The following is a 22,432-nucleotide window of genomic DNA, read 5'->3' on the forward strand; positions in this document are numbered from 1 at the left end:
CTGTTGCCTACCTGTCCCCGTCCAACCCCACATTTACCTGTGGCCAGTTGAGACCCATAAGTGTTTAATAACCACCCTTCATAGAATCTCTTTCATAGAATCCCTACAATGCCGAAGGCTAGTTGGCCCATCGAGTCTGTACCAACCCTTCGAAAGAGCACCCTATGTATGCCTAATCGCCCGCAATCCGAACTAACCTTTGGACACATAGCGGCAATTTATCATGACCAATCCACCTAAACTACACATCTTTGGGCTGTGGAAGGAAACCGGAGCACCCGGAGGAAACCCAAGCAGACACTGGGGGAATGTGCAAACTCCACACAGACACCCAAAGTCGGAATCGAGCCCGAGTGCCTGGCGTTATGAGACAGCAGTGCTAACCACTGTGCCACCCCTAAGGTTTCCCACACCCATCCATGGCCTCTCCTAAAGCTTCCCACCACCCCCCTTGGTTTTTCTTCACCCCCCTGTCCTGTCCACTTCCACTCCCCAATGTCTCGCCGGGGCCCTGTTCCAGGCTCCTGGTTCCTCTTCATCAGGTGACTAACTGAGTTCCTAACAGTGGACACCAGTCTCAGAGGCACTGTCTGGACAAGAGGGCTGCCAGCTTTCTCATTAGCCTGCAGCTCTCCAAGACGAGACCTACTCTCAGAATGAGTTAAAGGCCAGTTAAAGGCCCAATGCAAATTAAGCAGCTGAGGGTGATCCAGTCAAACACAGGTGGGCTCACCTCCCGACTTTTACACCGGCTGCAGGAACCCTGTGTAAAACCTCAAGTTCTCATTCACTCGTCTTAGCTGAGTTTTCTATGCTTTGATCCCTAATGGAAAGCGCAGGTGCACCACATAGTTGTATAGCTGTCTGACATGCATACTTTAGGATCACATATGAAAAAAAGGTTATATGGACAAAGCATTAGAGGGTTTCTAGTGCTTATAGACCTTCAACCTAAACATAATTTAATGGAGAGCAAATCAAATGAAAAGTTTAATGTGATGTAGAAAAGAAGCAGGTGATGGGGTGGAACTGATTTTTTTTAAACATGAATTACCTTGCACTGTACACCTGCTAACCTTCACACTTTGTTTCAATTGAAACAGGGATATGGAAGGGAATCATCTTGTGTCCATTGATAAAAAATCTTTTCAGACATGCAGCAAGATTACTGTCCTGTGAGTATGTCCATGGAGCAAAACCTCTGCAGTAGACTCATTAGGTACGATCTTCGTCCTGTTCTCAGGCAGGAATGGGGTGACAATCATAAAAAGCGTGACAAATAGCCACCACATTCCTGCTGATAAACAATTCACTGCAATTTCAGAGTAGGCCAGGAGACAGGTGAGCTGTACACAAAAGAAATAGGAAGTCTAATTAAATTTACAAATCAATGTTGTATGAAGGAATCTGAAGCAATTTGTTGCGACTGGGTGGGAAGGGGTGAACTGGCTCACCTCTATTCAACCTCCTCGGTTGGTCACTCATCAAAGGTTGAAGTTTTGTTTCCCCACAAGTATATGCCTTTTCCAAATCAGGATGCTGTCCTGGCAAAAGTCAGCAATGGTATCATGTGTGTGAATACAGCCATAACCTGCGGTTCTTCAAATCCGCCAGAACCGTCAACATTTTTGGTCATTTTATTCTTCTCTGTGGTCCACCCCTGTGGCATTGCTTCTTTGTGGTCTTACCTGTTTCAACATAGTCACCGTACTTCTTCAAAGAGCTTCTATTCCCACATTCATGTGCACAAAACGTCTTCTTATTCATCATGTGTAGGTCACCCTTGAAGATATTTTCCCTAATCCTATCATTTATACATGCATGTTGATATATCCAATATCTTAAAACTGCAATACTTCAGGACTATTTCTTTACTACCTGGTTGCCTTAAATACACACAAACATGTGAGTTAGGAGCAAGAGTAGACCATTTGGCCCTTCGAGCCTGCTCCGCCATTCATTAAGATCATGTCTGATCTGATTGTAACCTCCAGTGTACCCCCGCTAACCTTTCACCTCCTTGTTTATCAAGAATCTATCTACCTCTACCTTGAATACATTCAAAGATTCTGCTTCCACTGCTTTTTGAGGAAGGAGTTCCAAAGTCTCACTACCCCTTAAGAGAAAAAAACCCTTCTAATTTCTGTCTTAAATGGGTGACCCCTTATTTTTAAACAGTGAGCCCAATTCTAGATTCTCCCACAAGAAAAACATCCTCTCCACATCTATCCTGGCAATATCCCTCAGTATCTTATATGTTTCAGTCAAATAGCCTCTTATTCTTCCAAACCCCAGCAGGTACAAGCCAAGCCTATCAAATATTTTCCAATAAGACAACCCACCCATTCCTGACATTGGTTTGGTGCACCTACTCTGAACTGCTTCCAATGCATTTATATCTATCCTTAAATAAGGTAATCAATACTGTACACAATACTCAGATGTGGTCCCATCAGTGTCCTGTAAAACTAAAGCATAACCTCACTACTTTTATATTCAATTCATCCTCGCAATAAACAATACCTTTATATTGGATTTCCAAATTATTTGCTGTACCTGTATTAGTCTTTTGTGATTTATGCACCAGGACACCCAGATCCCTCTGAATCTCAGAGCTCTGCAATTGTTTGCCATGTAAATAATATGTTTATCTTTTATTCTTCCTGGACAACTTAATATTTGCCATATTATACTCCATTTGCCAGATATTTGCCCAATCACTTAACCTACCTGTGTTCCCTTGTAGCCTCATGTCCTCTTCACAACTTACTTTCTACCTATTTTGTACCATCAGCACACTTAGCAACCATACTTTCGATCCCTTCGTCCTAGTCATTTGTATGAATTAGAACATAGAACATAGAACATTCCAGCGCAGTACAAGCCCTTCGGCCCTCGATGTTGCGCCGACCTGTGAAACCACTCTAAAGTCCATCTACACTATTCCCTTATCGTCCATATGTCTATCCAATAACCATTTGAATACCCTTAGTGTTGGCGAGTCCACTACTGTTGCAGGCAGGGCATTCCACACCCTTACTACTCTCTGAGTAAAGAAACTACCTCTGACATCTGTCTTATATCTATCACCCCTCAATTTAAAGCTATGTCCCCTCGTGCTAGACATCACCATCCGAGGAAAAAGGCTCTCACTGTCCACCCTATCCAATCCTCTGATCATCTTGTATGCCTCAATTAAGTCACCTCTTAACCTTCTACTCTCTAACGAAAACAGCCTCAAGTCCCTCAGCCTTTCCTCATAAGATCTTCCCTCCATACCAGGCAACATTCTGGTAAATCTCCTCTGCACCCTTTCCAATGCTTCCACATCCTTCCTATAATGCGGCGACCAGAATTGCACGCAATACTCCAAATGCGGCCGCACCAGAGTTTTGTACAGCTGCAACATGACCTCATGGCTCCAAAACTCAATCCCTCTACCAATAAAAGTTAACACACCGTACGCCTTCTTAACAACCCTCTCAACCTGAGTGGCAACTTTCAGGGATCTATGTACATGGACACCGAGATCTCTGCTCATCCACACTGCCAAGAATCTTACCATTAGCCCAGTACTCTGTCTTCCTGTTATTTCTTCCAAAATGAATCACCTCACACTTTTCTGCATTAAACTCCATTTGCCACCTCTCAGCCCAGCACTGCAGCTTATCTATGTCCCTCTGTAACTTGTAACATCCTTCCGCACTGTCCACAACTCCACCGACTTTAGTGTCATCTGCAAATTTACTCACCCATCCTTCTACACCCTCCTCCAGGTCATTTATAAAAATGACAAACAGCAGTGGCCCCAAAACAGATCCTTGTGGTACACCACTAGTAACTGGACTCCAGTCTGAACACTTCCCATCAACCGCCACCCTTTGTCTTCTTCCAGCTAGCCAATTTCTGATCCAAACTGCTAAATCTCCCTGAATCCCATGCTTCCGTATTTTCTGCAGTAGCCTACCGTGGGGAACCTTATCAAACGCTTTACTGAAATCCATATACACCACATCAACTGCTTTACCCTCATCCACCTGTTTGGTCACCTTCTCAAAGAACTCAATAAGGTTTGTGAGGCACGACCTACCCTTCACAAAACCGTGTTGACTATGTCTAATCAAATTATTCCTTTCCAGATGATTATACACCCTACCTCTTATAAACCTTTCCAAGATTTTGCCCACAACAGAAGTAAGGCTCACTGGTCTATAGTTACCGGGGTTGTCTCTACTCCCCTTCTTGAACAAGGGGACAACATTTGCTATCCTCCAGTCTTCTGGCACTATTCCTGTTGACAAAGATGACTTAAAGATCAAAGCCAAAGGCTCAGCAATCTCCTAGCTTCCCAGAGAATCCTAGGATAAATCCCATCCGGCCCAGGGGACTTACCTATTTTCACCCTTTCCAGAATTGTTAACACCTCCTCCTTATGAACCTCAAGCCTTTCTAGTCTAGTAGCCTGAATCTCAGTGTTCTCCTCAACAAGTCATTTTCCTGTGTGAATACTGACGAAAAATATTCATTTAGCACCTCTCCTATCTCCTCGGACTCCAAGCACAACTTCCCACTACTGTCCTTGACTTGCCCTACTCTTACCCTAGTCATTATTTTATTCCTGACATATCTATAGAAAGCTTTAGGGTTATCCTTGATCCTACCTGCCAAAGACTTCTCATGTCCCCTCCTGGCTCTTCTTAGCTCTCTTTAGGTCCTTCCTAGCTAACTTGTAACTCTCGAGCGCCCTTACTGAACCTTCATGTCTCATCTTTACATAAGTCTCCTTCTTCCTCTTGACAAGTGTTTTGACTGCCTTAGTAAACCACGGTTCCATTGCTCGACCACTTCCTCCCTGCCTGACAGGTACATACTTATCAAGGACACGCAGTAGCTGTTCCTTGAACAAGCTCCACATTTCCATTGTGCCCATCCACTGCAGTTTTCCTCTCCATCTGATGCATCCTAAGTCTTGCCTCATTGCATCATAATTGCCTTTCCCCCAGACATAACTCTTGCCCTGCGGTATATACCTATCCCTTTCCATCACTAAAGTAAACATAATCGAATTGTGGTCACTATCACCAAAGTGCTCACCTATCTCCAAATCTAACACCTGTCCTGGTTCATTACCCAGTACCAAATCCAATATGGCCTCGCATCTCGTTGGCCTATCTAAATACTGTGTCAGGAAACCCTCCTGCACACATTGGACAAAAACGGACCCATCTAAAGTACTCGAACTATAGCGTTTCCAGTCAATATTTGGAATGTTAAAGCCCCCCATAACAACTACCCTGTTGCTTTCGCTCCTATCCAGAATCATCTTTGCAATCCTTTCCTCTACATCTCTGGAACTTTTCGGAGGCCTATAGAAAACCCCTAACAGGGTGACCTCTCCTTTCCTGTTTCTAACCTCAGCCCATACTACCTCAATCGACGAGTCCTCATCAAACGTCCTTTCTGCCATCGTAATACTGTCCTTGACTAACAATGCCACCCCTCCCCCTCTTTTACCACCTTCCCTGAGCTTACTGAAATATCTAAACCCCGGCACCTGCAACAACCATTCCTGTCCCTGCTCTATCCATGTCTCCGAAATGGCCATAACATTGAAGTCCCAGGTACCAACCCATGCCGCAAGTTCTCCCACCTTATTCCGGATGCTCCTGGCATTGAAGAAGACACACTTTAAACCACCTTCCTGCCTGCCGGTACACTCCTGCAACTTTGAAACCTTACTCATGACCTCATTACTCTCAACCTCCTGTATACTGGAGCTACAATTCAGGTTCCCAAGCCCCTGCTGAACTAGTTTAAACCCTCCCGAAGAGCATTAGCAAATTTTCCCCCCAGGATATTGGTACCCCTCTGGTTCAGGTGTAGACCATCCCGTTTGTAGAGGTCCCACCGACCCCAGACTGAGCCCCAATTATCCAGAAATCTGAAACCCTCCCTCCTGCACCATCCCTGTAGCCACGCGTTCAACTCCTCTTTCCCTATTCCTCGTCCAGCTATCACGAAGCATGGGTAACAACCCAGAGATAATAACTCTGTTTGTCCTAGATCTAAGTTTCCACCCTAACTCCCTGAATTATTGCCTTACATCCCTATCCCTTTTCCTACCTATGTCGTTGGAGCTGCTCCCCCTCCCCCTTAAGGATCCCGAAAACACGATTGTAAAAGTTTGAGGCCCCAGCATGAATCCCTGTGGCACACCACTCGTTGGATACCACCAACCCAACCAGTGAAAGACCTATTCATGACTACCCTTTGTTTGCTTAGTAACAGGTGTAGGCCATTCAGCCTCGAGTCTGTTCTGTCATTCACTTAGATCATGGTTAATCTATATCTCAATCAAACCACCTTGGTTCCAAATCCTTAATAGTTGCCCAAGAAAAGAAAACTCAGTTTTGAAATTTTCAATTGACCGCAATCTCAACATTTTAGGGGAGCGAGTTTCAGATTTCGAGTACTCTGTATGTGAAGAAGGGTTTTCTGACATTACCATTAAATGGCCAAGCAAACAGCTTATCTCTACCTGTCCTATCCCTCCTTTAATCTTATTGATTACTTCAATTAGATCACCCCTAAATCTGCTATACTCAAGGGAAACGTGTCCCCATAATTTAATCACTTTAAACTTGGTATTGTACTGGTAAATCTACACTGCACCCATTCCAAGTCCAATTTATCCTTCCTGCCTACAGCACAACCATTAGAAAAGTTGAAATCCTCCTACTCAGCTCTTTCCTGGCTGCTCAGTGAGGTCAAGTCTGGAAGTCCACAAATCCCTCTCAACTCATTTAACTGAGATATACTTTTACGTTCCATAATATTGTTACATTAGGAAACGTGAAAGGGCTGTGATCTGTGTGCAGTGAAGGAAATGTTATTCAAACACGTCAACTGAAGTATACAAATGAACGTGATTTTAAGCCCCTGACAGGACCAGGATCAGAAGCTGGAGGAACTAAAAATAGTGATGCTGGCCTCGTGGACTCCATCCCACCCTTGAGCCATTTTGCCAAGGACAGGATGTGAGAGCGGGGGTGATGTGACAAAGCCACTTGCCACACACAAACTGGTAGCCGATCCAGTTTATTAAGAACCACTTCTGGCCAAATTAACAAGGCTGCCTGGAATGTCCCATTTGATCTCAAGGTCTGTGTCAGTGATGGGGCCCAGGTTAGCTGCTTGGAAGTAGCCTAGCACCCGGTGGGAATTCAGGGGATCAATTCTCCAGCCAGGTCTGAAGACCATCCCTACCTGCCTAGGTGCAACAATAGCCACAGGCTGCCCTGTGGAGGTGCTCGCCCATCCCTGCAGTGGTTGCCTAGCTGCAAAATTAAGCTATTTTTCAGTTTAAATTTTTAAAAGTTGGAAAGAGGGCATTTCCATTTTGAAGTGTCTTCTGCCTCTCCCACCTTTCAAGGAACCTTGCCACTTCTTTTTGCCATGAAAGGCCATTGATACCCCCCCCCCCCCCCACATTAATTGGACAGTAAGCCTATCCTCTGGCCGTTAATTAGCGGCTCCAGGGGAATGCAGTGACGGTTTCCCCGACAGTGCGGGTTTATGACCCCATTTAAGCTGAGAGTGGGATTCAGAAGCCCACAGGGGAAATCCAGTCCTGAATTAGTTGCCTGTGTTTGTGCAATTTCGATAAAATGATTGGCTTTCTATGATCATGTAAACTGGGCCTGTTTCACACACAACTCAAATTTTACTTCTGTTGATTTTCTTGCCATTGAAGTTAATGAAAATGAGAATCAGACATTTTGCTTGAGACTATACACCAATATTTTTCAAAGATGCTTTTTTATTTAAACTTACATCTTGAATTAGTAATTTTTCATTCTAATCAGAGTATTTTCTTTCTTATAGGGTTCTCCGCAACAATAAAATCAGATATATTAAGGAAGATGCATTCTCAACAATGCCACTCATGGTAGAACTGTAAGTATTTCTTTGGCTAAATCTTTTGACTATAATTCCTCAACATTTTTCACTTTAATAATCCACATGTACTCAATTAAAATTATAAAGGGAGACTTTCCTCTAACCTACTCCCAAATAGTGCCTAAAAATGGATGCAATAAAAAAAATAGACATTGAGGGGGTGATGTTCCGGCTATGCTACGCCCAATGAAGGCATGAACCTAAATGCATTTAAATAGATTTGAATGTGCAGTCACCTTGATGCCGAATCTTCCGGGAAAGTGCTTTGTTCCCACCTTTCGGCATGACACAGGAATCATTGCTGGCCTCCACTAACGGAGACCAGATGTGATGACCATGTCGGGGGGCTCGGAGGTCATTGTAGCTTCCGAATGGTCAGGGACCTGTCAGGGCAGTGCCCTGGCACTGGAAGGGCTCCAATGCCAGCAATTAATGTTTGTGGTGCAGGGGAGGGGGGATCAGGCCGGTGATCAATGTTCCGTTGGAGGGCGGGGGGAAACATGCCATCAATGTGGGGGGGGAGGTCCGATGTCTGTAAAGCCGTACTTGCCAGTGTGATTAGGCCCCACTCCTCCCAAAGACTCCACAAAATATGCCCCCATTGCAGCTATGCTGTGAGATGGCTTTCACAAACACATTCAGAAATTTTGAAAAAAATAGCAGGACCAGATATGCAATTCACAACTCCTGACACTCAAATGTTAATCTTAAAGCTCAGCATTCTTACTCGGAAACTATCCAGATAATAATCTTGCTCCATTAACATAAATCCTTCTGGTCTTCACTGGGATTTAGTTGCAGCAGCCCTTCAGTGGTGCTGGTACCTTCAGAAGCATCCAGGTTTGTCAGAGGGTACAACAGGATATAGATAGATTGGAGATTTTGGCACAGAAATGGCAGATGGAGTTTAATCCGGACAAATGTGAGGTGATGAATTTTGGAGCATCAAATCTAGTTATGAATTATACTGTAAATGGCATAACCCTTTGGATCATTAACATACAGAGGGATCTGGGCATGCAGGTCCACAGTTCCCTAAAAGTCACAGGTCGCCAAGGTGATTAAGAAGACATATGGCATGCTTGCATTCATCAGCCAGGGCATTGAGTACAAGAGTTGGGAAATCATGTTGCAGCTATATAAAACCTTGGTTAGGCCGCATTTGGACAATTGCGTGCAGTTCCGGTCACCACATTATCAGAAGGATGTGGATGCTTTGGAGAGAGTGCAAAGAAGGTTCACCAGGATGTTGCCTGGTCTCGAGGGTGTTGGCTATGAGGTTGAATAAACTAGGACTGTTTTCACTGGAAAGACGGAGGCTGAGGGGAGACATGATAGAGGTCTACACAAGTGTGCTTGTTCGGTGAATTGAACATTCTGAATTCTGTGTACCCGAACAGGCACCGGAATGTGGTGACTAGGGGATTTTCACAGTAACTTCATTGCAGTGTTAATGTAAGCCTACTTGTGACAATAATAGAGGTTATTATTACGATTATTATTATGAGAGGCATATACAGGGTGGATAGTCAGAGGCTTTTTTCCAAGGGTGGAAGTGTCAATTACAAGGGGGCACAGGTTCAAGGTGAGAGGGGGAAAGTTTAAGGGCGATGTGCGGGGTAGGTTTTTCACGCAGAATGGTGGGTGCCTGGAACGCGCAGCCAGAAGATGTGGTGGAAGCAGGCACATTAGCAACATTTAAGAGGCATCTGGATGGATACATGAATAGGGAGGAAATAGAGGGATATGGACCGAGTAAGGGCAGAAGGTGTTTTTTTTAGTTAAGGCATCATGAGTGGCACAGCTTGGTGGACCGAAGAGCATGCTCCTATGCTATACTTTTCTTTGTTCTTTGTTTCCTTCTGCCATGGCTGCAGCCAATAGTAAATCTCCAGATGTGATCCTATGATGCTACCGTTATTTTAATTAGGCCCAAGAGCTGGTTTGGTAGATGAGCCCTGGGTTTATTTCTGCTGTGCTCTGTACTTGTTGAGCTTGCACACTGCGAGCAGAGGAAGATCACTTTCTAATATTTCAAGGATTAAAGCCCACTTCACTTCACTACAGCCACAATCTCCATTTTCTTTGAAGTCTCCATGACATTATTCAGTTAAACGGTTCATTTGTAAATTGGGAGGAAAAGTAATTTTTGCAATTTGACTTTTAAATGTAAAATCTGAGTGTACAGCTCTTGAGTATTTAATACTGACCCATTGGTTGTTCCACCAGTAGCTCAGCTTTCAAGGTTAAGAGTGTGGTTAGATGATTAGGAATGGCCCAGGTTTAATCCCTGGTCTATGCTGTGTGAGTCTATCACGAGCCCAATAGGAGAGTTACTACAATTTTGCCTCACTACTTCCAGTTAGGCAAGGGATAGTTGGAGACATTTTGATTGGCATTCAAAATTGTGAAGAGAGTGAACAAAAAGATCATTGGTCATGTTTGCTTGGTAAATTAAAGATAAAAGGCCATGATCTCAACTTACTCATTAAGTACAAATGAGAGCAGCGGAGATTAAACTTCCTTCTTGCAAAGAGTTTTTGAGATGTGGAATGCTTTGCCCCAGGTAGTAATCTGATGTTCTGTCCACTTTTCAACCCTGATAGTCTCCTGCATTGTAGATCTTAGCTTTGGGTTATTAGATTATTGGCTGTACCACTTCATTTCTCTGATACTTTGGTCTCCCGTTAGCACCCTCCTTCTTTATGGTTCCTGACACTAGATTCCAGACAGTGGTATGAACCTTCATTCCTACTCTTACATTAAAATGTATCTTCTCAAACCATGAATTACTTAATGTTTCAGGTTGAGTGAAACTTTGATGTGTTGCTATTTTGTGTATAGACATCATCATTAGTACTTCTTACATGCTGTCCTGAAACTCATGGCACCAGCTAGGTACTCCACTGACTATAACTATTGATTGACCTCAGAATATCCACCATCTGGTAATTGGCATCACGATACCTGAAAATGTGGCCTTTATGAACATTTAATCCTTCACAATATATCTCACTCTTCTGGGGATAATTGTCCCGGGTTCTTTTCCCTCGTTCTTTCGTTGACATGTTCTTCACACACTGTCTATTTCATTCTTTATTTTTAACATTGCCATCACTTTACATTGTGCAGCCTTTTTAATATGAGGTTAGTTGAATTGTAACTCAACAACCAACTTTGTTAATAGTTTAAAAGTCTCTAGATTAGTTGGCAGCTAGTTGGCATGCCCAACATCCTCTTCCTAATGCTTCTCTCAAACAAACTGATGTAACTGGTTTGGGCTGACTCATTTAAAATTTATTTTCAGTACCACACCTCCTGCCTGGCTGGTTGCTCGGAATATCACTGTAATACCCTGGTGAACACGATGAACACATCCTAGCCATACAAATGAAACCATCCCTGTGATTGGGAATGGGGTCTCCATCTTTGGGATAAGATGGATATGAATTTTGCTTCACCACACTTGTACAAACTAAGATCCCAGAACTTCAGCCCAATGTGTTTTGTGCTGCACTAATTTATTCAAAGGTTTTGTCTGCTTTTCTTTCTAAGGGACTTGTCTTCGAATCAGATTCAGGAATTGTCTCCCTCGATATTCAGAGACTTTGAACATCTCCAACAGCTGTAAGTTACTGCATTTCACAATGTTTACTCTTTTCCTAATATTCAGTCATACTTTGGTCTTCTCCATTATTAAGATGATGAGAAAACATGGGCCAAGAATTGGTCATTTGCCGCATCAAACCTGTTCTTTCACAGGTCCTGCAGCATTCACTTTCTCAAATAATCTATCTCACTGGCCGCGATCTACCTGAATGGGGACAGAGTCCCGTAGTGCGCAGGATTAGCCGGGTGTTTCCCAGCGCTCACAGTGATACCTGCCCCGCTATCCAATGTCCATCCAGATAGATCAGGGGCCTCAGTCGGAATTCCCCGATGAGGCCGCACTTAGCCCTGTTTTGTGCACTGAGGAGCACCATTGGCCGGACCTCCTCAGTGCAGTGAGAGATCGGGATGCCATTTTAAAATAGTGTCCCAATCTCTCGATCCCACGACACAACCCCCAAATGCCCCCCCCCAAGCCCCAACTCACTTAAAAAAAACCATTTTATTAAAGTTTTCAAACACAATTTTTCCACTTTACAAATCAATATAAGAGATAACACAATGACTAATAAGTAACATTATTTAAATAAAATAGTGAACTCGCAAATTAACAAGAAATAGTGCTCTCCCCCCCCCCCCCCCCCCTCTGGCCTCTGGGCTGCTGACGATCTATTTTCCCTTAACGTTCCGCGAGATAGTCAAGGAACGGTTGCCACCGCCTGGAGAACACCTGAACCGATCCTCTCAACGCAAACTTCATCCGTTCCAGTTTTATGAACCCTGCCATGCCGTTTATCCAGGCCTCCACGCCGGGGGGTTTTGCTTCCTTCCACATAAGTAAGATCCTTCGCCGGGCTACCAGGGACGCAAAAGCCAGAATATCGGCCTCTTTCGCCTCCTGCACTCCCGGCTCGTCCGCTACCCCAAATATAGCTAACCCCCAGCCTGGCTTGACCCGGACCTTCACCACCTTTGAAATCACTCTTGCCACTCCCCTCCGGTACTCATCCAGTGCCGAACACGACCAGAACATATGTGTGCGGTTCGCCGGGCTTCCCAAGCACCTCCCGCACCTGTCCTCCACTCCGAAGAACCTGCTCAGTCTTGCTCCCGTCATGTGTGCTCTGTGCAGAACCTTGAATTGTATCAGGCTAAGCCTGGCACACGAGGAAGAGGAATTTACCCTACTTCGGGCATCAGCCCACAGCCCCTCCTCTATCTCCTCCCCCAGCTCTTCTTCCCATTTTCCTTTCAGCTCCTCTACCAGCGCTTCCCCTTCGTCTCTCATCTCCTGATATATTTCGGACACTTTGCCCTCTCCGACCCATACCCCCAAAATCACTCTATCCTGGATCCCCTGTGTCGGGAGCAGCGGAAATTCCCTCACCTGTTGCCTCGTAAACGCCCTCACTTGCATATATCTAAAGATATTCCCCGGGGGCAATTCATACTTTTCCTCCAGCGCTCCCAGGCTCGCAAACTCCCCATCAATAAACAAGTCTCTCAATCTCCTAATTCCTGCCCGATGCCAGCTCTGGAACCCTCCGTCCATCCTTCCTGGGACAAACCTATGGTTGTTCCTAATCGGGGACCACACCGAGGCACCCGTCACACCCCTATGTCGCCTCCATTGCCCCCAGATCCTTAAGGTTGCCACCACCACTGGGTTCGTAGTATACCTTTTCAGGGAAAGCGGTAGCGGCGCCGTCACCAGCGCCTTTAGGCTCGTTCCTTTACAGGACGCCATCTCCAGCCTCTTCCACGCCGGCCCCTCTCCCTCCCTCATCCACTTGCAAACCATCGCCACATTGGCGGCCCAGTAATAGACGTCCAGATTCGGCAGCGCCAGTCCCCCTCTGTCCCTGCTGGGCTGCAGGAACCCCCTTCTTACCCTCGCGGTCTTCCCTGCCCACACGAAACTCATAACACTCCTATCTATTTTCTTAAAAAAGGCCTTAGTGATCAAAATGGGGAGACATTGAAACACAAAAAGAAACCTTGGGAGGACCATCATCTTTACCGCCTGCACTCTGCCCGCCAGTGAGAGCGGCAGCATAACCCACCTCTTGAAATCCTCCTCCATCTGCTCCACCAGCCGCGTCAGATTGAGTTTGTGTAGAGTTCCCCAGCTCTTGGCTACCTGAATCCCCAAATATCGGAAGCTCCTTTCCACTCTCCTTAACGGCAGGGCATCTATCCCTCTTCCCTGATCCCCGGGGTGTACTACGAAAAGCTCACTCTTCCCCATATTAAGCCTATATCCCGAAAAATCTCCAAACTCCCTCAATATCTGCATAACCTCTGTCATCCCCTCCACAGGATCGGCCACATACAACAGTAGGTCATCTGCGTAGAGTGACACTCGGTGTTCCTCTCCCCCTCTAACCACCCCCCTCCATTTCCTGGAGTCTCTCAACGCTATGGCCAGTGGTTCAATTGACAACGCGAACAGTAGTGGGGACAGGGGGCACCCCTGCCTTGTTCCCCTATGTAACCGAAAATACTCCGATCTCTGCCGATTTATCATAGAATTTACAGTGCAGAAGGAGGCCATTCAGCCCATCGAGTCTGCACCGGCTCTTGAAAAGAGCACCCTACCTAAGGTCAACACCGCCACCCTATCCCCATAACCCAGTAACCCCACCCAACACTAAGGGCAATTTTGGACATTAAGGGCAATTTATCATGGCCAATCCACCTAACCTGCACATCTTTGGACTGTGGGAGGAAACCGGAGCACCCGGAAGAAACCCACGCACACACGGGGAGGATGTGCAGACTCCGCACAGACAGTGACCCAAGCCAGAATCGAACCTGGGACCCTGGAGCTGTGAAGCAATTGTGCTATCCACAAGGCTACCGTGCTGCCCATACCCCCAAAATCACTCTATCCTGGATCCCCTGTGTCGGGAGCAGCGGAAATTCCCTCATCTGTTGCCTCGTAAACGCCCTCACTTGCATATATCTAAAGATATTCCCTGTAGATTTGTGACTACACTTGCCACTGGGGCCCCATAGATGAGTTTGACCCAACTGACAAACCTCTCCCCGAACCCAAACCTCCTCGACACCTCCCATAAATACTCCCACTCTACCCTTCTCTGCATCCATCGCTACCACTATCTCTGCCTCCCCCTCCACTGGGGGCATCATTATCACCCCCAACAGCCGTCGCATGTTGACATTTAGTTGTCTCCCCTTTACAAACCCTGTCTGGTTTTCATGTACCACCCCCGGGACACAATCTTCGATCCTCGTCGCTAGCACTTTTGCCAGCAACTTGGCGTCCACATTCAGGAGCGAGATAAGCCTATATGACCCGCATTGCAGCGGATCTTTATCCCGCTTCAGGATTAGCGATATCGTCGCCTCCGACATTGTCGGGGGTAGAGTCCCCCCTTCTCTGGCCTCGTTAAAGGTTCTCGCCAGCAGCGGGGCCAACAAGTCCACATATTTCCTGTAAAATTCCACCGGGAACCCGCCTGGTCCCGGGGCCTTCCCTGCCTGCATGTTCCCCAGCCCTTTAGTCACCTCATCCATCCCAATTGACGCCCCCAGACCTGCCACCTCCTGCTCCTCCACCCTCGGGAACCTTAGTTGGTCCAGAAACTGTTGCATCCCCTCTTTTCCCTCCGGGGGTTGGGACCTATATAGCCTCTCATAAAAGGTCTTAAACACCTCATTTACCTTCCCTGCTCTTCGCTCCGTAGTTCCAATTTCATCCCTGACTCCCCCTATTTCCCTCGCCACTATCCTCTTACGAAGCTGGTGGGCCAGCAGCCGGCTCGCCTTTTCCCCATATTCGTATCTCATCCCCTGTGCCTTCCTCCACTGTGCCTCTGCCTTCACTGTGGTCAGCAGGTCAAACTCCGTCTGAAGTCTTCGCCTCTCTCTATATAGTCCTTCATTCGGGGCCTCCGCATATCTTTTATCCACACTCAAAATCTGCCCCACTAATATCTCCCTTTCTTTGCCCTCTTTTTTCTCCTTGTAAGCCCTAATGGAGATCAACTCTCCCCTAACCACCGCCTTCAGCGCTTCCCATACTACTCCCACCTGGATCTCACCGTCATCATTGGCCTCCAGGTACCTCTCAATACATCCCCGCACCCTTCCACAGACCGCCTCATTCACCAACAGTCCCACATCCAGTCGCCAGAGTGGGCGCTGTTCCCTCTCCTCTCCTAGTTCCAGATCCACCCAGTGCAGGGCATGGTCTGAAACGGCTATGGCCGAATACTCCGTTCCTGCCACCCTCGAAATCAGTGCCCTGCTCAAAACAAAGAAATCTATCCGGGAGTATACCTTATGGACATGGGAGAAAAAGGAGAACTCTTTGGCCAACGGCCTGGCAAATCTCCACGGATTCACTGCCCCCATTTGCTCCATGAACCCCCTGAGCACCTTGGCCGCTGACGGCCTTCTTCCGGTCCTGGATCTAGACCGATCTAACCCTGGATCCAGCACAGTATTGAAATCCCCCCCCCCATTACCAGGCTTCCCACCTCCAGGTCCGGGATACGTCCCAGCATCCGCTTCATAAATCCCGCGTCGTCCCAGTTCGGGGCATATACATTTACCAGCACAACCTCCTTTCCCTGCAATCTACCACTCACCATCACATATCTACCACCGTTGTCCACCACTATATTCCTAGCCTCGAACAACACCCGTTTCCCCACCAATATCGCCACCCCTCTATTTTTCGCGTCCAACCCTGAGTGGAACACCTGTCCCACCCATCCTTTCCTTAACCTAACCTGATCCGCCACCTTCAGATGCGTCTCCTGAAGCATGACCACGTTTGCCTTCAGTCCTTTTAAGTGCGCGAACACTCGGGCCCTCTTAATCGGCCCATTTAGGCCTCTCACATTCCACGTGATCAGCCGGATTGGGTCCCCCCCCCCCCCCCCCCCCCCCCCGCCGATTAGCCATCCCCTATTCTAGGCCAGTCCCCCGTCCAGGTCCCGCGCACCCACTCGTCCCCCAAGCGGCGCACTCCCGTCCCGACCACCTCTTCCCTTGCCAGCTCCCTCTCGCTCCCAGCAGCAACCCAGTTGACCCCCCGCCCCTCCGCTAGATCCCCATCTAGCATGGTTACTCCCCCCATGATGCTTCCGAAAGTCAGCTGACTCCAACTGACCCCGGCATCCCCCGCTCTCTCCTTGACCCACCCCGTGTGTGGAACTCTCATCCTTCTTGCGCCTATCTTCCTGCCATCATTTCCCTAGCGCGGGAAAAAACCCGCGCTTTCCTGGATCGGCCCCGCCCCCAGGGCGCAGCTCCCCCATTCCCCATCCCCCCCCTCAGTCCCTTCTTCCACCGACGCCCACATTTCTCAGTGTCCCCCTGTCAAGAAGAGAAAAAACCCCGTCTATCGTCCCGATACTGTGAACCTCCCATTCCCCAATTTACATTTCTAAACATCGGCACCGTCGTCTCCCCTACAGCATCAGTCCCTCAGTTCTGGTCCAATCTCTCTTCTTGGATGAAGGTCCATGCCTCATCCGACGTTTCAAAGTAGTAATGTTTGCCTTGGTGCGTGACCCACAATTGCGCCGGCTGCAGCAGCCCAAACTTTATTTTCTTCTTGTGAAGCACCGCCTTGGCCCGATTAAAGCTCGCCCTCCTTCTCGCCACCTCCGCGCTCCAGTCCTGATACACTCGTATCACCGCAGTGCCCCACCTGCTGCTCCGTACCTTCTTGGCCCAGCTCAAAACCGCCTCTCTGTCGGTGAAGCGGTGAAATCTCACCACTATCGCCCTAGGTGGTTCTCCAGCCTTTGGTCTCCTCACAAGGACACGGTGAGCCCCTTCTACCTCCAGGGGGCCCGAGGGGGCCTCAGCTCCCATTAGCGAATGGAGCATCATGCTCACATAAGCCCCAACGTCAGCTCCCTCCACTCCCTCGGGGAGACCCAGAATCCGGAGGTTCTTTCTCCTCGAGCTGTTCTCCAGGACTTCGAGCCTTTCGATACACCTCTTATGTAGCGCCTCATGCGTCTCCATTTTTACCGCTAGGCCCAGAATCTCATCCTCGTTCTCAGATGCCTTCGCCTTCACCCCACGGAGCTCTATCGCCTGGGCCTTTTGCGTTTCTTTTAGCCCTTCGATTGCCAATAACATCAGCCCCAGCACTTCCTTCTTTAATTCCTCCACACACCGTTGGAGGAATTCCTGCTGGTCCGGGCCCCATGTCGTCTGGGCTCCATCCGTCGCCATCTTGCTTCTTCCTTCTCTTCTCTGCCGCTGCTCCAAAGGATCCTTCGCAATCTGGCCACTATCACCGATCCTTTCCATACACTTCCTTCGTCACCCCACACTGGGTTTGGTCCAAAAAAAATTCCGTTGGGGCTCCCAGAAAGAGCCCAAAAGTCCGTTAGAACGGGAGCTGTCGAAACGTGCGGCTTAGCAGTGCATCGCCGCAACCAGAAGTCGCCCCAACTCACTTTCAGGAGGTCCCCATGGCCCCCTACACCTGCAAAGGGCTCACCCCAGCCCAATCACTGGCATGCAAAGAATTGCCAGCTTGGCTCCTTGGCAGTGCCATGTGGGCACTTTAGCAGTGCCAGGCAGACACCCAGGTAGCAGTGCCATCCTTGGATCTCGCGAGGCATGGCAGACCGGGTAGATCCCGGAAGTGGGATCTCATACAAACATAGATAGGAGCAGGAGGAGGCCATTCAATCCTTCAAGCCTGCTCCGGCATTCATTTTGATCATGACTGATCATCCAACTCAATAGCCTAATCCCGCTTTCCCCCCATATTCTTTGATCCCGTCTCCCTAAATGCTGCATCTAACTCTCTTGAAAACATGCAATGTTTTGGCCTCAATTACTTTCTGATAATGAATTCCACTGGTCAACCACTCTCTGGGTGAAGAAATGTCTTCTCATCTCTGTCCGAAATGGTCTGCCCCATATCCTCAGACCGTGACCCCTGGTTCTGGACACACCCACCATCGGGAACATCCTTCCTGCACCTACCTTGTTTAGTCCTGTTAGAATTTTATAGGTTTCTATGAGATCCTCCCTCATTCTTCTGAACTCCAGCGAATAAAATCCTAACCATTTCCATCCCTCCTCATACGTCATCCCGCCATCTCAGGAATCAATCTGCTAAACCTTTGTTGCAATCCCTCCAGAGCAAGAACATCCTTCCTCAGATAAGGAGACCAAAACTGCATACAATATTCCAGGTGTGGCTTCACCAAGGCCCTGTATAATTGCAGCAGACATCACTGTTCCTGTACTTGAATTCTCTTGCCAACAAACCATTTGCCTTCTTTACCGCCTACTGTACCTGCATGCTTACCTTCAGTGACTGGTGTAAGAAGACACCTAGGTCTCATTGCACAATCCCCTCCTAATTTATGGCCATTGAGATAATAGTCTGCTTTCTTGCTTTTGCTACCAAAGTGGATAACCTCGCATTTCTCCAAATTATACTGCATCTGCCATTCATTTGCCCACTCACTCAACTTGGCCAAATCACACTGAAGGACCTCTGCATCCTCCTCACAGCTCACCCTCCCACACAACTTGGTGTCATCAGTAAATTTGGAGATATTACATTTTGTTCCCTCATCTAAATCAGTAATATATATTGTGAATAGCTGGGGTCCTTACTACCCCACTAGTCACTGCCTGCCAATTTGAAAAATACCCGTTAATTCCTACTCCCGGCATCTACTGGTCACGTTGTGCCGTGCGCACTGCTATCAATTCCATTCCGCCCACTACTTCTGTAGAATATGTCCCAGCCCCCAAAGGTAATTAAGCAAACCCCAAAAATATCCATTCCCATTATTCATTCTTGATCAGTTGTTCTCCATTGATAGCAGATCTTTGGTTCCAACAGCAAAAGGATTATCATGTTCCAAGAAACTTTTTGTGGCCCCTGTCCATCTCTAACCTGGAGCCTCCAATCCCATTCCAAGTATAGCCCGCTCTGAATGATTCTGCGCACTGTTTCAGAAAGCATATGATAGCAACCCCCCCATCAAATTAAAATTAAAACAATGTGTTTGTAGGACCCAACTGCAATCAGCAACTTAACAATGGCATTGCTTCGCTAATTTTGTACAGTGACTTCTATGTTTGACCTCAGATAGTGGAGTGAAGGTTATAGGAATTAGTATAAACTAAAATGCCAAAATGCTGCACTTAGTTTTTCTGCAGCAAATGCTGGAGGAGAAATTGTGGGAGTTTACATGAATGTAGTTTGTGGATGGCAGCAAGCCAGAGTTAAATAATAGAGATGAAAAGATGGATGGATATTCATCAATTTTGCTTGATTACTCTTGGAATCAATTATTTATACAGAATGTTCCCTCGGGGAATTAAGTGGCTGGATTAAGTCCATAATAGGACACATTTTACTAGGTCTGGGGGAAACATAGGGAGCGAAATTCTCCCCCAACGGCGGGATGTCCGCTGACTGGCGCCAAAGCCGGCGCCAATCAGACGGGCATCGCGCCGGCCCAAAGGTGCGGAAGACTCCGCATCTTTGGCGGCCTAGCCCCAACATTGAGGGGCTAGGCCGACACCGGAGGGATTTCCGCCCCGCCAGCTGGCGGAAATGGCGTTTGTTTCCCCGCCAGCTGGCGCGGAAATGCGGCGCATGCGCGGGAGCATCAGCGGCCGCTGTCAGTTTCCCAGCGCATGCGCGGGAGCGTCAGCGGCCGCTGTCAGTTTCCGCGCATGCGCAGTGGGGAGAGTCTCTTCCGCCTCCGCCATGGTGGAGGCCGGAGCGGAGGCGGAAGGGAAAGAGTGCCCCCACGGCACAGGCCCGCCCGCGGATCGGTGGGCCCCGATCACGGGCCAGGCCACCGTGGGGGCACCCCCCGGGGTCAGATCGCCCCCAGGACCCCGGAGCCCGCCCACGCCGCCTGGTCCCGCCGGTAAATACCAGGTTTGATTTACGTCGGCGGGACAGGCAATTCCTGGGCGGGACTTCGGCCCATCCGGCCCGGAGAATCCAGCGGGGGGTCCCGCAAACCGGCGCGGCCGGATTCCCGCCCCCGCCCAATCTCCGGGAGCGGAGACTTCGGCGGGGGCGGGATTCACGGCGGCCAACGGCCATTCTCCGACCCGGCGGGGGGTCGGAGAATGACGCCCAGGGTTCTGTGCAGAATGGGAAAAACAGGCCGAAAAGCCTCTCATCTGTCACTTATATTTGTGTCAGGGGGTCAAATTGCCTATTTTCATTCTCTCTCAAGGAAAATTCAGGCCCAAGGATTAAATTGTGAGGATCGAATACACAAACTATGGTTAATAATAATCGCTTATTGTCACAAGTAGGCTTCAATGAAATTACTGTGAAAAGCCCCTAGTCGCCACATTCTGGCGCCTGTTCGGGAAGGCCGGTACAGGAATTGAACCCGCACTGCTGGCATTGTCCTGCATTACAAGCCAGCTGTTTAGCCCACTGTGCTAAACCAGCCCATGGTTGTATCCCATAGTGTTTTTTAAAATTCATTCATGAGGTGTGGGGCTTTGCTGGCCCTAATTGTCCTCGAACTGAGTGGTGTCAGGTCATTTAGAGGACAATTAAGTGTCAAGCATATTACTGTGTGTCTGGAGTCATATGTAGGCCAGACCAGGTAAAGATGGCAGATCTCCATCCCAAAAGGAAATGAGTGAACCAGTTGGATTTTACAACAATCAATGATAGTTTCATGGTCACCGTGAACCCATGTCTCCAGAGCATTAGGCCAGGCAGAATAGACTCAAGGAGCTAAATGGCATATTCCTGTTTCTATGTCTGGAATTTTACAAGGAGACAGTGGCCCCAACTGTCCCAGCTGAAAAGTCAGAGGTAAGTACGTCTCTGCTTGGGATGAAGACCAACCGCCGAGAGATGCTGGTTAATCATATGGCCAGAAGCGCCCTGTTTCCAACAGCAATACCAGCAGCAACATCCACTGCTGAGGGCTGCAGACGGAGGGCATACAGAGGAGGGAGGGACCTCCATTGGGCACAGGGTGCTTGAACAGGTGGGACTCGCCTCAGCCCCCAAACACCTCCCGCCACTGATAATATAACAGCAGCAGCAGGAGGAGGCCCTGAGGTGACCATTATTTGTCTATGTAAAGGCCACAATTGGTCTAAAGGCAAGCTGGCATTGCATATGATTCTATTGCCTATCTCCTTTCCCCACCAACCTGTCAGCCCATTCCTAGAATGGCCATTAAATTCCACCTGAGATTTCCATGCATGCATTTCACTTCATAGGGTGGCTCCTTTGTCGCCTTGGTAGTTCTGCTGTTAAAGCACAAGGATCTTGCAGAGAGGTCTTTGGTGCAGTGGTAGCATCACCACATCTGGGCCAGAAGCTCTGAGTTCAAGTCCCACTTCAGGAATTGATGGCTATGTGTTCTTAACATGGCCAAACAGGTTGATTATCAGGCTACAAATCCTTCCAATACGCTGGGTGGCAGGCAGTATGAGTGGGAGAGTTTCCAGGTCACTTTTACTGTAGAAGGCAACGGCAAATCACTGCAGTACTTTACCAAGCAGAATCGTGGACCAATCCAATGTAGGGCCATCGTCACCAAATTCCTCTATCCTGCATAGACACTCAGTGTGTTATCTTACAGTATTCCAAGGATGTATACCTTTTGTGTTCCTTTAACGGTCATTTCATGCACACAACAAAAAACAGTTACTTGACAGCCATAATGCTATCAAAGCGATTTGATTTGCTCTCCTCATGGCCCTGTAGATAGATGCACTGTCTGGTATGAAACTGATCCATAAAGGTCATAAAGTTCTTCTGTCTGTGCTGAGTTAGCTGATCTCAATATTAATACATTTGGATGTTTGAGAAATGGCCTCAGTGCCCTAAGAAGGGACATTCCGC

At 47.8% G+C, this 22,432-nt stretch overlaps 1 protein-coding gene across 1 annotated transcript in view; it reads left to right on the forward strand.

Annotated features, from left to right (window-relative positions):
* Positions 1 to 22,432, forward strand: part of rxfp2l (relaxin family peptide receptor 2, like) — a 158,946-nt gene that overhangs the window by 89,064 nt on the left and 47,450 nt on the right. Inside the window, exons 10-12 of the mRNA XM_072505814.1 lie at positions 1,104 to 1,175; positions 7,885 to 7,956; positions 11,515 to 11,586. Coding sequence (XP_072361915.1) covers positions 1,104 to 1,175; positions 7,885 to 7,956; positions 11,515 to 11,586 — 216 coding nt within the window. The remainder of the gene's footprint in view (positions 1 to 1,103; positions 1,176 to 7,884; positions 7,957 to 11,514; positions 11,587 to 22,432) is intronic.

The sequence above is a fragment of the Scyliorhinus torazame genome, chromosome 5, assembly GCF_047496885.1.
Source record: "Scyliorhinus torazame isolate Kashiwa2021f chromosome 5, sScyTor2.1, whole genome shotgun sequence".
NCBI classification, from domain to species: domain Eukaryota; kingdom Metazoa; phylum Chordata; class Chondrichthyes; order Carcharhiniformes; family Scyliorhinidae; genus Scyliorhinus; species Scyliorhinus torazame.